Source organism: Mandrillus leucophaeus, unplaced genomic scaffold, assembly GCF_000951045.1.
Source record: "Mandrillus leucophaeus isolate KB7577 unplaced genomic scaffold, Mleu.le_1.0 Scaffold1440, whole genome shotgun sequence".
Classification (NCBI taxonomy): Eukaryota; Metazoa; Chordata; class Mammalia; order Primates; family Cercopithecidae; genus Mandrillus; species Mandrillus leucophaeus.
In genome coordinates, this window is record NW_012101411.1 from 38,117 (window position 1) to 54,332 (window position 16,216).

The 16,216-nt window shown below is 40.7% G+C and overlaps 1 protein-coding gene across 2 annotated transcripts in view; it reads left to right on the plus strand.

Annotated features, from left to right (window-relative positions):
• Positions 1-7,453, plus strand: part of LOC105535298 (mamu class I histocompatibility antigen, alpha chain F) — a 15,446-nt gene extending 7,993 nt beyond the window's left edge. Inside the window, exons 7-9 of one of the 2 annotated variants that reach the window (XM_011974327.1) lie at positions 5,548-5,556; positions 6,321-6,429; positions 7,379-7,453. In XM_011974327.1, coding sequence (XP_011829717.1) covers positions 5,548-5,556; positions 6,321-6,429; positions 7,379-7,453 — 193 coding nt within the window. Of the gene's footprint in view, positions 1-5,547; positions 5,557-6,320; positions 6,720-7,378 lie in introns of those variants that run through there. The other variant, XM_011974326.1, reaches the window with a different exon arrangement.
• Positions 7,454-16,216: the final 8,763 nt, after the last annotated feature.

Here is a 16,216-nt window from a genome sequence, read left to right on the forward strand (position 1 = left end):
AGGATGGTCTCGATCTCCTGACCTCGTGATCCGCCCGTCTCGGCCTCCCAAAGTGCTGGGATTACAGGCTTGAGCCACCGCGCCCGGCCAAAACACTTATTAAGAATACTACAATAATGAAAATATTTTGATTAATCTAAAAAAGGCAAGAAAAGAAAAATAATGGAGCAAATAAAGAGGTAATATTAGAAAACAGCAAATGACAAGGTGGACTTAAACCCAATCAGGGCAACAATGACATTAAAGATAATGGACTCAAGCACCCCAATTACAAGACAAATAGTGCAGAGGGGTAAAAATAAATAGATAAATAAATAAACAAACAAGCAAATAAATAAATAAATAACCATAGGCTATTTATAAAAGACATACTATCAGGGGAAGATACAGAAAAGTTGAAAGTAAAAGGATAGAAAAGAAATACCAGACAAACATTCATAAAAACCACATGGAGATGCCATTTAGAAAAACTACAGGACGTGAATCACCTGAGACATAGAGTACATGTAGACAGCTTATAACATATCTGTTTTCTTTTTTTCAGAGACAAGGTCTTGCTCAGTTGCCGAGACTGAAATGCAGTGGTGATCATAGCTGAGCTGAATGTAACCTCCAACTCCTGGGTTCAAGCAATTCTCCTTCTCAGCCCCCCAAGCAGCTAGGACTACAGGCACACACCACTACACGTGGCTATAATGTCCTTAATGTAGTTTCTTAGTTGCTATGGTGTGATCCATGAAACAATATCATGCCATGTATTTGTCATGCAGTAGGTACACAACAAATACTAGCTGAATGAAGAAATAAAACCACCCAGTAATTCAAGCCACATTCACAATTATATTTTGCAGATGAAGAGCAATATCCTAGACAAGTAAAGTAAAATAAATTGAATTAGGTCATCCAGAACAGAATCAGGAACGCACACTCTATTCCCTGTACTCAAGAAATCAGAGCTCTACTGGGGTAATAGCAGGTATCATGCAGGTCAGATATGCTAATTACTAGAATTAGAATGGACACATTTCAAAATATACTAAAGAAAGGGTGTGGAAGGATTAACTGAATGCAGAGATAAAGGAAGAAAATTGATTTGTTTAAAAGATGGATGCAATCTTTAAAGAAAAAATACTTTTTAAAAAAGAGAGGCCTTATTTGGACCAAAGCAGAGGCGAGCTCAAGTGTCAGGTGGGAAAATGCCTAAGTGCAGCTTCCAGACTCAAGGGAGAACCAAAAATCCTGGTACATTTTCGGTTATCACATGGGGATTGGTGGGAGGGGGTGAGTGGGGTGTGCCGGGGAACCTCCCACAATGCACAGGGCAGTCTCTGCTCCACAAGGGAGTCTCTGTCCCAAACTGTTAATAGGGCTGCTGTTGAGAAACCCGCCCCAGAGGTAAGCGCAGTAACTGTGCACTTCACAGTTGAAGAAACTGAGGCACCCGGAGGGAAAGTGCCAGTGAGACCAGAGCTGCAGGTTGAAGCCAGGTCATCTGGCTGCAGGGTCCATGCTACCCCGGTTAAGTCAGGGACCCAGGAGATGACCAGAAACAAGCCCAACTGCATGGTGCTTGCATGGCCTGTTGGCACCACCTGGTGTTGGTACTGGGCCTATGACTTCATGAGGCTTGCGGGAGGCGGGGGCGGTGAAGAAAAATCAGGTTTGGATAAGAAATCTTTGTATCCTCTCAGGGATACTCCTTCCTCAGGCTCTCCAGATTTCAAGTTATGACTTCACTCAGAAAAAAAATAATATCCACGTTGATTCTCCCTCCCACCTCGCTTTTCCCAGCCCTCACCAATCTCCTCCTGTGACTCCATCAACATCAGCAACTCCCTCCAAGAAACAAAACATTTACTCCCTCCACTTGCAGCTCAGCGTTCTTCCCCTCCCAGCCCTGAGCAGGCAGCTCCTAACTGGAGAGCCCATCAGGAAGCCCTGGGGCTCGCAGGCCCAGCATCAAAACAAGTGGCTGCCACAGGTCTACACCTGACCTGACCCTAGAGAGCCCCATGCTGGAGGAGGCCTAGTGTCCCCTGACCCTCTGAACTCACCCAGGCCCATGACCTGCACTTGGGCCACCCTTCTCCTGCCTGGTCCATTAACCCCTGGAAACTCAGCTCCACCCCAGGGCCGCTGTGTGGTGAGACCGCAAGGCCTTCGTACCCCATTCCTAGCAGGGATCCCACCCAGGCCACTGCCCTGGCAGCCGACAGTGGATCTTATTCTCCATGTGGAGTAGGGGTTTTCTTGAGACCCTTCAGCCTGAGGCTGCCTCTGCCGCCCGCTTTGCACCCTGAGATCACCACTGCCACAGCCACATCTCCCACCAGACTCTCCCAGAGAGGTGGCCCCAAATCATTTGTGGAACTGGCTTTACCCTAATATCAAAGTAAGATAAAGACTCACAAGAAAAGAATACTACAGACCAGTATCACCAATGAACATAAATGCAAACATCCTTAACAAACATTGGCAAACTGAATACAATACCATATAAAAAGGATTACACTCCATGACCAATGGGATTCATCCCAGGAATATAAGGTCAGCTTAACATTTGGAAATCAATTAATGTAATGCACCATATTAATAGAATGAAGGATCAGAGCGATATAATTATCTCAATAGATGCAGAAGAAACAGTTGACAAAAATCTTAACACCCTTCATGTTCACAACTTTCAACAAAATAGGAATGGAGGGACGTTCCTCACTTGATAAAGGACATCTGTGAAAAACTCACAGCTAAAACAATGCATAATGATGAAAAACTGAATGCTTTCCTCCTAAGATGGGGATCAAAGCAAAGATGTCCACTCTCATCACTTCTTTTTAACATTGTACTAGAGATTCTAGCCAATACAATATGGCAAAAAATGAAAAATTAAAAATTAAAGTCATTCAGATCAAAAAAGAAAACATAAAATTCTATTCACATGATCCTGCCTGTAGAATTCACATGCAGATAAAAGCTTGTAGCACTAAGAAAAGAGTTCAGAAGAACCCATAGGATGTAAAACTAGTATCCAAAAATCAATTCTGTTTCTCTATACCAGCAATGAAAATCTAGAATTTCTTTTCACAGTAGTTATAAAAATCATGAAATGGGAATAAATTTAGGAAGAGGGCAGTGTTTGTACACTGAAAAATACAAAACATTACTGAGAGAAATGAATGGTCTAAATACATGGAGAGATGCGGGTTGGAAAGCTCAATAATATTGTCAAAATGGCAATTCTCCACAAATCAATCTATGGATTCAACACAATCTCTATCGAAATCCCAGCAGGCATTTTATAGAAATTGACAAAATAATTCTAAAATGCTTATGAAAATGCAAAAGATGCAGAAGAGCCAACATAAATTTGAAAAAGAAAATTGGAATATAACATAAAACTATAATAATCCAGATAGTATAGAACTGAGAGACATAGAGATAAATGAACAGAAGTGAGAATCTAGAAAGACATTCTTACACTTTTTTCAACTGACATCCAACAAAGTTGCCTAGGTAATTCAATGGGAAAATAATAGTCTTTTAAATAAATGGTTTAGACACAACTGGACAACTAAATGTAAAAAGAGATGGCAGTGTTCAGTGGTTTGTGCCTATAATCTCAGTGGTTTAGGAGACTGAGGCAAGAAAATCACTTAAGCCCAAGAGTTGAAGCTGTAGTTAGCTCTGATCAGGTGCACAAAATGATACAAGAAACAAAAAGAGGTGGATTTAGACATGTCATATCATATAAAATATCAACTCAAATTAAAGAGCTAAAATATATGAGTTTAAACTGTGAAATTTCTACAAGAAAATATAGGAGAAAATTGTTCTTACTTTGGGTGATTAGGCAAAAGATTCTTAAGTAACATACCACAAGCATGATCTACAAATGAAAAAAGAAAAGATAAATTGGGCTTAGTTAAAATTTGAAACTTTAGTGCTCCAAAAGACACCATTAAGAAAATGAGAACACAAGTCATAGACTGGGAGAAAATATTTCACAATTCATCACAAATCACATTTTTGATGAAGAACTTGTATCTAGAATATGTGACAAGTTCTTAACCTTGATATAAAAAGATGAACATCTCAACTAAAAATGAGCAAAACACAAATATGCTCAACCGACTTTCACAAAAGCACAAAAACAATTCAATGAAGGAAGGAGAACTTTCCCAACAAATGGTGCTGGAGCAACTGGACAACCACAATGGAAAAATTAAAAAACAACCTGGCCCAAATCTCACACCTTATACAAAGAATAACTCAAAACGGATCATGGGCTTCAATGTAAAACATACATTTAAAACATCGAGCCAGGCATGGTGTCACAAGCCTGTAGTCTCAGCTACTTCTGAGACTGAGATGGGGGGCATCCCTTGAGCCCAGGAGTTCAAGGCCAGTCTGGGTGAGATATTTTTTCTAAAATAAATAATAAATTAATTAATTAAAATTAAAAAATGATAAACCTGTTAAGAAAAAATCATCAGAACTAGAACTGGACAAAGAAGTCTTAGACGTAACACCAAAGGTATGATCCATAAAAGAATAAGTTAATAAATAGGCTCTTATCAAAATTAAAAATTGTTGCTCTGTGCGAGACCTATAAAGAGCATAAAAAGACAAGCTGCAGCACGAGAGGAGATATTTGCAAACAACAAATTCTGTAAAGACTTGCACTCAGAATATACAAAGAAATTTAAAAACTCAACAGTAAAAATGAAATCCAAATACAAAATAAGCAATGAGCAAGACATGAACAGACGTTTGTCTGAAGAGGATAAACACAAGGCTAAGAAGCCCATGAAAAGATGCTCAACATCATTAGTCATCAAGGAAACACAGATTAAAATCACAATGAGATATCACTATACACCTGTAAGAATGGCTGAAATACAAAATAAAGTTAACATAAGATGCTGGCAAGGTTGCAAAGGAACTGGACCACTCAAATATTTCTGGCAGGAATGTGAAATGGTATAGCCACTCTGGAAATGAACATGAAATTACCATATGACCAGCAATTGCCCTTCTGGGTGCTTATCCCAAACAAGGGAAAACTTTATGTTCACAGCAAAACCTGTACAAAAATATTCATAGCAGCTTTATTCATTATAGTTCCAAACTGGAAATGATGCAAATGTCTTTCAGTGGGTGAATGAGAACATCTGCTGGTCGAACTCATAACTCAGTCACACAAGTGCCCTTCCTCAAGATTACCATCGTGCAATAAGTGTTTTATGCATACTTCCCATTTTCTCACAAAGAATACTAAAAAGGTATGTAGTCAAGGATCAAAATTCAGTGAAAGTAGAACTTTTCCTGCTCCATCAAAGATATCCTTAAGTGAGAATGCAGTCTAGTGCCACTGCCTTGGTTTGGCTGAAGTGCTGGGTGTGTTACCTATTTTGGCATTCGCAGCATTAATGAAAAAGTCAACGTAATGAAATAGGCAGATGGCATCTTGGTATTATTGTGAAAACAGGTTTCCCTCCTGGACTCTCTGAAGGCAGCTTAGGGGACCACACTTTGAGAATCACAAAGGTCAATTATGTTCTCTGCTGGGACACAACCCCTAACCTATTCAGATTCAGCTGTCTCTCTCTCTCTCTCTCCCTCATTGTTCCAACTTATATAAATTTTCAGATGTACAGAAAAGCTGAAAGAATAGTGCAATAAAATTTGACAGTTATCACTGTGCATATTTGCTTATTATCTCTTTATATACATGGAAGTAGGATATGGAATGGTGGACAATCGACTCGGAAGGATAGGGGTGGTTGCAGGGAGTGTATGAAGGGAGGGGTTGCATGGTGGGTACAGTGTGCCCAGCACATCACTTCAGTGATGGATGCACCAAAGGCCCTGACTTTACTGCAACACAATATATCAATGTGGCAGAACTGCACTTGTGCCTCATGAACACACACAAATTTTTAAAATAAGAAAAATGTGTCTTTTTATAGATACAGGTAGATGTGTTTGTATAGCATGTATGTAAGTGTGTGTGTGTGTGTGTGTGTGTAGAGACAGAGTGAATAGAGATTAATTTTTTTATGTTAAAAAGATATATGTATATTTAGAATTAGCCAGCTGGACTCAGTTTAGATGATCCCAATTTTGTTGGCAACAACCAGGAGCCAGTCGAACATATGCCTTCTTCTCTCCATCAGGCTGAATCAGGATGTTGACCTTGGCCACATCAATGTCACGAGCTTCTTCACAGTCTGTTGGATCTGGTGCTTGTTGGCTTTAACATCCACAGTGAACACAAGTGTGTTGTTGTCTTCTATCTTCTTCATGGCGGACTCAGTGAGCAGTGGAAACTTGATGATAGTGTGGTGGTTAAGCTTATTTCTCCTGGGGGTGCTCTTCCAAGGATATTTCGGCTGCCTCCAGAGTCCCGGTGTCTTGGGCTGCTGGAAGGTGGGTGATGTGTGGATCTTCTTTTTTTTGTGGCTGTGGACATCTTTCAACACTGCCTTCTTAGCCTTTCAAAGCCTTCGCTTTGGCTTCGGCTTTAGGAGGGGCAGGAGCTTCCTTCTTTGTTTTTGGCGCCATCTTATGAAAAGGGTCCAGATAAGATTTTTGCTGAGTCATTCTAAAGTAACTTGCAAGACCCATGATACTAGACCACTAAATACTTCATCGCGCACCTCCTAAGAGTAAGAACCAACATTATCATACCAAAGAAAATAAATAATTCCATAATATTATTTGAAGTCCTTTTATGTTCAAATATCTCCACTTTTTTCAGTACATTTTTGATCCTATTTTTTATAACTTGCCCTCTTAAAATGTCCACTCGCTGCCTTTGGTTATGTTTCTTGAATTACCTATAATCTATAACAATCAACCCATCGTTTTTCTTTTAGAATGGCATTACCTGTTTCAGAGATGATGTCAAATACCTGTGGAATCTTCTCCACACTGGATTTATCATATTGTTTCCCCGATGCCTTTTACTTTTTTCCTCTATCTGCTGTGCCTCCTAAGGACCTATGTAGATCTGGGTTAAACATTTGGCAGCAATGTTTACAGGAGGAGCTGTGACCGCACATTCATCATGTCAGGAGGCACACAAAGCCTAGGGTTACCAGGACTCTTTCTGACCCCATACAGCCAAATTTATCCTGACTTCCCAGAGATGCAGAACCATGGGCTGGGCGTTTAGTGGGTATGAGTGTGATATTCTGGCAATAGGAGGTTCTGCGACTCTCCCCATTCCTCACGAGCTTTAGTTCCCCATACCTTGAGGTTCTGAGCTCCAGACCTGCAACCATCAGACTAGGCCCCTCCAAGCCTAGACTCTCTTCCTCTCTTCCCCAGCTCCATTCTGCTTTGTATCTACTTCCTGATCACTTTCCCTCTACAGGCCCAGCTCCTGCGTGTCTCTACCTCTCAAACGAGTATTCTCACCCAGGAGCAATTTTCCCACCAGAGGACATGAGCTATATCTGGAAAAATTTTTTGTTGCCATGACTGGAGTGAGGAGGAGGTGCCACCAGCATCTTGTGGGGAATGACCAGGGATGCTTAACATCCTGCAGTGTACAAGTCAGCCCAATCACCCATATAACAGATAATTATCCAGCCCCAATATCAAGAATGCCAAGGATGAAGAGGCCTGCCAGGACTTTCTCTCCCTTAAGTACAAACTTCCTTGAACTGAGGGACACCCTGAAGGAAAAGTATGGTCCCACCCCAGTGATCTCTCCCTTCCTTGGAGCTCTATCTGTATGCCTGTAGTGCTTATGCCCTTAACCTGGGGTCCAGGAACCCACCTTCCCATGAGACTGCACGCAGAAGTGATGATATGTGCACACATGACTTCATTACAGGGCATTGGATATTGATATTCATCAGGTCATTTGGGGCCCAAGACACCACTTTTCTGCCAACAGACCACAATCCTCTGCATTAGGGAGAGGGTAAAGATTGAGGGAGGCCCTAACTTGAAACCTTCTACCACTGCTAGTGAAGTGCTGAAAAGAAGTGCAACGTCATTTGCCCCTGTAGGAAACACAAAGGAAAGCAGAGTGTCCACGAATGTCAAATTCCATCAAAGAAATAACATTTTGACAAAACATGTAAATCACCTTTCTAAGACCCAGACAGCAGCTCAAAATAAAAAGCATGAAACCCCCCAAATCTTAGCCCAGGTGAAATTATTGAAGCTGCAGTAAGGCCTTGTGGGACCTGCAGTTAGAGAGAAGGGATAACTCAATTTGGGACTGCAGCAGAAACCCCTACATCGTGGGGTTCCCGGAAGGTACCCTCTCCCTTCAGGGACACATTATGAGGCCATTTCTAGGTAAAAAGGTAGAATCTTCTTAGATTCCTGAGGTTTATTGTACACTTACTGCTTATTCTTTGACTTTATAGAAGCCAGCTTCAGTTTGAGCATCTTGCAATTAAATTTTTTTTTTTTTTTTTTTTTTTTTTTTTTTTTTAGCTCTAAGTGGAGAATTGGAACTTGTTTCTGAAGAAAACCAGGGACTTGTTACGTGAGCAAGCACCCCTCCCTGTGGCTCCCTTATGCAATAAACATAAGCCATTGTGAGCCAGCAAAATTTATAGCAAGGAAAGCAGTAAACCCTCCATTTCAGCATGTTTCAGCTTGTCTAGTGATGTTCTAGTCTTGCCTCACTCTTAACATTTTAAAATTTATAATTTTATTTGATTTTGATTTCATAAGAATTCATATGTATTCATTTATTTTGGGTTTGTCGCCAAAAGCCTTCTCCAATCAACTGTGGAGTAAAGACAAGTAAATAAATGCATGGCGTTCACATGTATTAGTGCTCACTGCATCTTACAAGTATGTCAGCCCCACTTCAGCTGATGGTACCAGGAAACCTTAATATCCACATACAAAATAATGATGTTGGACAAAATTCGTAGCATCACCTTACACCATATTCAAAAATTAATGCAATTAACTCAGAATGGTTCAAGGAGCTCAACTTAGGAGTTAAACCTATAAATCTTTTAGAAGAAAACATTGAAAAAATCTTAGGAACGTTGGATGTGGCAATGGCTTCTTGGCTGATGAGCAAAAGCAAAACCAATAAAAGAAAAACAATAAATTAGACTATCAAAATTAAAAAACCTTTTTCATATCAAAAGACACTATTAATAGAGTTAAAAGAAAATGCATGGAATGGGAGGAAATATTTGCCAATTATATACCTGGTAAAGAATTAATATCCAGAATGCATAAAGAACTATGACTCAACAACAGAAAAACAAACAATCTCATTCAAAAATGAGTGAATGACATGAATAAACAATTCTCCAAAGAAGATACACAAATGGCCAACAGGCACATGAAAATATGCTCAACTTCACTAGTCCAAGTGTTGGTGAAGATGTGGAGAAGTCATAGCACTTGTACACTGCTGGTGAGAGTGTACAATAGTACAGCGACCATGCAAAACAGTATGATGCTTCCTCAAGAAAGTAAAAACAGAATTTCCATACGAGCCAATAATTCCACTTTTGGGCATATACCCAAAAGAATTGAAAGCAGTAACTCACACAGATAACTGTACACTCATGCTTATAGCAGCACTATTCCCAATGGCCAAAATGTGGAAGCAACCGAGTGTCCATTAGAGGATGATTGGATAAACGACCCATGGTGCACATACACATGGAATATTATTCAGCCTTAAAAGTGAATGAAATTCAGGTTGGATGAACCTTGAGAATACTGTAAGTGAAATGAGCCAGAAACAAAAAGACAAATATAATATTTCACTTATACGATGTAGCTAAAATAGGCTGATTCATAGAAACAGAGAGTAAAATAGAATTTACCAGAGTTTGAGGGTAGGGAGAATGGGCAGCTTTGGTTTAATGGGTCTAGTTTCTGTTGGGAGGATGAAAATGTTCTGGAAACGCATATTGGTGGTGGTTACACAACATCGTAAATGTGCTTTAGGCCACCGAATTATACACTGAAAAAAGTGGTTAGAAGGTAAATTACACGGTGTGTATATTTTGCAACAATATTAACAACTATATCAACACTAAATCCAATCACTTTTCACTCCTCTCCTACCACAACCCCAGAGCCACTCTCTCAATAATTGTAAACCAGAAGGGCCTTCCAGCTGGGCTGCCAGCTGCCTCTCATGTCCACTGTCCATTACCCACACAAAAGGCAGAGCGAGCCTTTCAAATGGGGATTAGGACATATCTTATGAACACATCAGCCTTTTTCTTTCTTAGGCACAGTGAAACTTCAGTCTCTCACTATTTCCTACAAGCCCCTCGTCATACGACACCTGTGGCCTCATCCTGCCACTCTCAGCCCAGCTTACTCGTCTCCACCCACATCAGCCTCTTGTCACTGCTCAATCCTGTCTCTGCCATCTGCCCCTGCTGTGACTCTCACATGCACCTGCTCCCCTGTGATCCACATGGCTCGCTCCTCACACCATTCAGGTGTCTGCTCAAATGTCCCATGGTCAAGTTCTCAGAGATGTCATGCCCAGTTACCTTTTCTGAAATCTATTCCCTGGCATTCCCACCACCCCCATCAATCTTCTAGCCCAGGTGTACTTTTTATCAATGGCAATTATCACTGATACTATGACAGATTCTATTTGCTTATTGTCTGTTGGTGTATCGGGATCTGCACCAAGACAGAAAGACCCATTAGATAGATAGATAGATAGATAGATAGATAGATAGATAGATAGATAGATAGATAGATAGGAGGGGATTTATTAGTGGAAATGGCTCACATAGTTATGGAGGCTGATAAGATCCATGAGAGGCCACCTGCAAGCTGAAGAACCAAGGAAGCCTGTAGCCTGGCTCAGTCCAAGGCCAAAGGCCTGAGGGGCCAGAGGAGGAGGTAGGAGGGTTGACTGGTACAACACTCAAGAGTCCAAAGACCATATAATCTGGAGTTCTGATGTCCAAGGGCAGGAAAAGAAGAGTGTCCCAGCTTGAGAGAGAGAGAGAGAGAGAGAGAGAGAGAGAGAGAGAAAATTTTTGACTCCTTTCTGCCTTTTTGTTCTATTTGGGCCCCTAGGTGATTGGATTGTGGCTGCCCACAGTGAAAGAGGATTTTCCCCACTCAGTCACTCACATGCCAATCCTTTCCAGAAATACCCTCACAGCTACATGCAGAAATAATGTTATACCAGCTACTTAGGCATCCCTTAACCCAGTCAGTAATTTTAAAATCCCTTAATGTAAAATTAACCATTACAGTCAGTATCACTGAAATATATGTTCTTTGAGAAAGGGATCTGGTCTGTTTCCTTACCATCGTTTCTCACCATCATAGTCAGTAAATAGCACTCAGTAAGTATTTATTAAATGAATAAATATGTCAGTACAATCACAGTATGACAGTATAATAAGGCTTTAAAATGTTTAAAGCAGTCTCTGGTTTAATATTTATCACTTGAGTAGTCTATGAATTTATTTATTTTGGAGACAAATTCTCACTCTGTAGCCCGGTCTGGAGGGCAGTGGCATGATCACAGCTCACTTCAGCCTCAACCTTCCAGGCTCAAACAATCTTCCCACCTCAAACACTGGAGTACCTAGGACTACAGGCTCACGCCACCGTGCCCAACTATTTTTTTTTTTAATTTTTTTGTAGAGACAGGGTTTTGCCATGTTGCCCAGGCGGGTCTTGAACTTCTGGGCTCGGACAATCCACCCTCCTTGACCTCCCAAAGCGTTGAGATTACAGGCTTGAGGCACCACACCTGGCCTGAGTAGTCTATGAATTTTTAAAATCCCAACCATAGGAGAATCTTTATGCACAAACATGCTTGTCAAAATATTACCTACAAAAAGACAAGATGAAAGCAGATGGATCTAAAATAACTCTGGTTACATCATCTCCTTATTTGACATGGGTTGCAGCTCGTAAAAGTGTGTTAACTTTTTAAAGTTTGTAAAATTTTTTAGATGGAGTCTCAGTCTGTCACCCAGGCTGGAGTACAGTGGCAGTGATCTCGGCTCACTGCAACCTCTGCCTCCTGGGTTCAAGTGATTCTCTGGGCTCAGCCTCCTGAGTAGTTGGGACTGCAAGCACGTGCCACGACTCCTGGACAATTTTTTGTATTTTTTAGTAGAGATGGGGTTTCACCATGTTGGCCAGGCTGGTCTCGGTGATCCACCCACCTCAGCCTCCCAAAGGGCTGGGATTACAAGCGTGAGCCACCATGCCTGGCCAAGAAACATGTAAACTTTATACAGAGTTTACAGCATAGAAAACTACTTGTATAATAATACATTCAAAAAGCAATATTCAACATAACCCATAACATATGAATGCAACTTTGTACAATAAAGGTATCTATAAAATATATATACATAGAGAACAACAAAATGGGCCAGGTGCCCTGGATCATTCCTGTACTTTGAAAAGCTGAGGCGGGCGGATCACTTGAGGTCGGGAGTTCGAGACCAGACTGACCAACATGGCAAAACCCCGTCTCTACTAAAAATACAAAAAAATGCTGGGCCTGGTGGCGCATGTGTGTAATCTCAGCTACTCAGGAGGCTGAGGCATGGAAATTGCTTGAACCTAAGAGGCAGAGGTTGCAGTGAGCTGAGGTCGCACCACTGCACTCCAGCCTGGGCGACAGAGTGAAATTGTGTTTCAGAAACAAAAACAAAAACAAAACTACCACCAACAAAATGGAAATCAGCACCACTGCAAAGGACAGCTCCAGGGACCAACATTCACACTGAGTTCGGGAAGGTTCAACAAGACAATAGCAGTGATACTTTTGAGGGGAGACTTAGGTGGTATTTCTTTCTTCTATGCATTTTATTTTTTTTAATTAAAGCAGGCATTGATCTGTGTATTCTAAAGTCTTCTGTGATCAAATAGATTTTCTCATTTCTAATATTCAAAATAAAGCATTTGAAGTAAAATAACAATGAAAAGTGGTTGAGTGCACACCTGTAGTCCCAGGTACTCAGGAGGCTGAGGTGGGAGAATCGCTTGAGCCTAGGATTTTGAGGCTGTCGTGTGCTATTATCACACCTGTGAATAGTCACTTCTCTTCAGCTTGGACAACATAGTGAGACCCCATCTAAAATAATAGTAGTACAAAGAAGTTCAGATCTCCTTCCAACCTCAGCCTAAAGAAAATTTCTCATTTGAAATCCATAGGACAGAAATGCCGATTATGGCACCTCCAGAGAGTAGAAAAACATTCTTCCTCCACTCCACAACTCATCCTTTGGTTACAGCGTTTAGCTGAGCAATGAAGTCAAGGCTGAGAATACCATCAATTTATAGAGTACTGATTATTTCATTTATAGACATAAAAATTTTAATTATATATATATTTATGTAAAAGTACCATCACACCTAAGACAGTGAGATGGATTTTTTCCTTCCACAGATGAAAATATGAGTCCCTGAGAACATAAAGCCTTGGTCTGGGTTCACTGAAAATGTTGGCCTTGAGAATTAGGAGACACTCGGCCTCCTGCAGGCCACCTGGGCATGAGCCACACTGGTGGAGGCCGCACAACAGCAGGAAGAGCAACTGAGAACCCTGGAAGGTTCACACTTGTAGAGGGTGCACATCCAGTTGAAGGATGGGCCAAGGTGATAATCCAGCTCCTTTCTTCAGCCGGGGGTGGGGGGCAGATGGGCGAGTCAGCTATGCATGCGGTGTGTGGTGTTCCTAGAGCTATTGTTAGTTCCTCTGCTGTGAACTCCACCCTGCGCATACAAAAGCTGTATACTCACTGGTAAGCAGGATCCTTTTATGGAAAGCAAATGACTTTCCTAACATCAGGTCAAACATTTGCCTCCAAATGAATCATCCTAGTTGGGTAATCTCTTCACTCCCACTGAAATTGCCCCAGAGTTGCACCTGAGCATTTGGATCGAAGACAGAAAGTCATTTTGGGAGCTGAGTCTGGCTGATCTGGGACTGTTGTGAAGAAAAGCTTTCTACTAACAGAAGAACAAGGGTGAGCTCTGAGTAGGAGATGACGTCCTAAAGGGAAAAGACAGATGGGCAGATGCTCAAGCAAACTCAGGAGTTTACCATGTAACAGATTTTGGAAGCTATTCCTCAGCCTCTTTTTTATTGTGATAAAGTATACACGAACACAAAATTTACCACTGTACCCATTGTAGAATGGGTGTACAATGCAGTGACAATTAGTAGGTTCACAATGTTATGTAGCCATCATCACTCTCTAGTTCCAGAGTATTTCACCACCTCAGGGGAAATTCTGCACCCATTAAGCAGTCACTCTCCATTTCCTCCTGCCACCAGACCCTGTTGCCACAAGTCTGCTTTCTTTCTCTATACATTCGTCTCTTGGCTGAAGATTTCACAAAAATGGGTTCATAAAATATGTATCCTTTTGTGACTGGCTTCCTTCACTTATCACGTTTTCAAGATTCAGCAATGTTGTAGCATGTATCAGTGCTTCATTCCTTTTATGGCCAAATCATATTCCATTGTAGAAATATACTACATGCTATTTATTCATTCATCCGTCAATGGGCATTTTCTTTCTTTGTTTTTTCTTTTTCTTTTTTCTTTTTTTTTTGAGATGGAGTCTCACTCTGTTGCCCTGGCTGGAGTGCAATGGCGTGATTTCGGCTCACTGCAACCTCCGCCTCCTGGGTTCAAGCCATTCTCCTGCCTCAGCCTCCCGAGAAGCTGGGATTACAGGCACCGCCACCATGCCTGGCTAATTATTTTGTATTTTAGTAGAGACGGAGTTTCACTATGTTGGCCAGGCTGGTCTTGAACTCCTGACCTCGTGATCCACCCGCCTCAGCCTCCCAGAGTGCTGGGATTACAGGTGTGAGGACCGCACCGGGCAGGCATTTTCTTTTAAACCAAATAGGAAAAACGAAAGAGGAATTAAACACCAAAAATATACATTATTACTACTAGATTTTATAGTAGGACTACCATATATAGTCATATATATATGACTACTACATACATTTAAGACTACTACATATAGTACTGTATATATATGACTACTATATACACATAGGACTACTATATATAGTACTCTATATATAGTACTATATATACACATATAAATACCAAAAATATACATATTACTACTAGCTTTTATTGTAGGACTACTATATATAGTACTACATATATAATTTCATAGTAGTACTATATATAGTTATATTATATGTAGTACTATATATATAGCACTATGTATAGTCCTACTATACATATATATATCCATTATTTCTGAAGGAGAGTTTTTCCAGACACAAAATTCTTGCATGGGAGTCTCTTTTTTTTTCTGACCTCTAAATTTGTCAACATTCCAATGCCCTCTGAACTCTATGATTTCTGAAGAAAATTGGGCTGCAATCTTATTGAGGATCCATTGAACCTGAAAAGTTCCTTCTCTGTTTTTCCTTTCAATATGCTCTGTTTGTCATTGGCTTTTGACAGGTTGATTATAATGTTCTCTCAGTGTGGACTTTAAATTTAAATTTTTTTGCTGCTTAAAATTTATCAAGTTTGTTGGATGAATGATGTTTTTCATCAAATTTGGAAGGTTTGGAGTTATTCTTTTAATAGTCATTCTTCTCCTTTCTCTCTCTCCTTACTTTGAGGACTCCCAAAGTGCATGTGCTTGATGTTGTCTCACAGATCTTTAAAGTTCTGTTCATTTTTCTTCATATATTTGTTTTCTTTCTGCTGCTGAACTAGAGAATTTCAATTGTCTTATCTTCAAGCTTGCTGATTCTCCATTCTGCATGGTGAAATTTGGTCTGGAGCCCCTCTAGTGAATTTTTCATTTCAGTTATTGCACTTTTCAGCTCCAAACTTTCTATTTGGTCTCTTCGTAAAATTTCTACTTTTATTGATGTTCTCTATTTGGGGAAACCTGCAACCACTATCTTCTCAAGCTCTGCCCATGTCAAGAGGTCTGTGCATACCTCTCTCTTCCATCCCGCAGTTTTCCAACTTTATTTTGCCCAAGTTCCTGACTGACCAAGCAACCCATGAGCCACTGCCCGTGACTCATTCATTCACGCACTACTGGGGCATCATTTCACACCGTCCACCTTGCATGGGCTTTTTTGGGTTTTGATTCCTAGTTCCTGGCCTGACAGCCATTTCCAAAGCTGTTCTTGTGTCAGCTCCCAAGCTGACTACTCTTGTTGTAGATTCTCCTCTTAATGTCTGAGTCATAGCATTTATTTCATGGATTTCTAA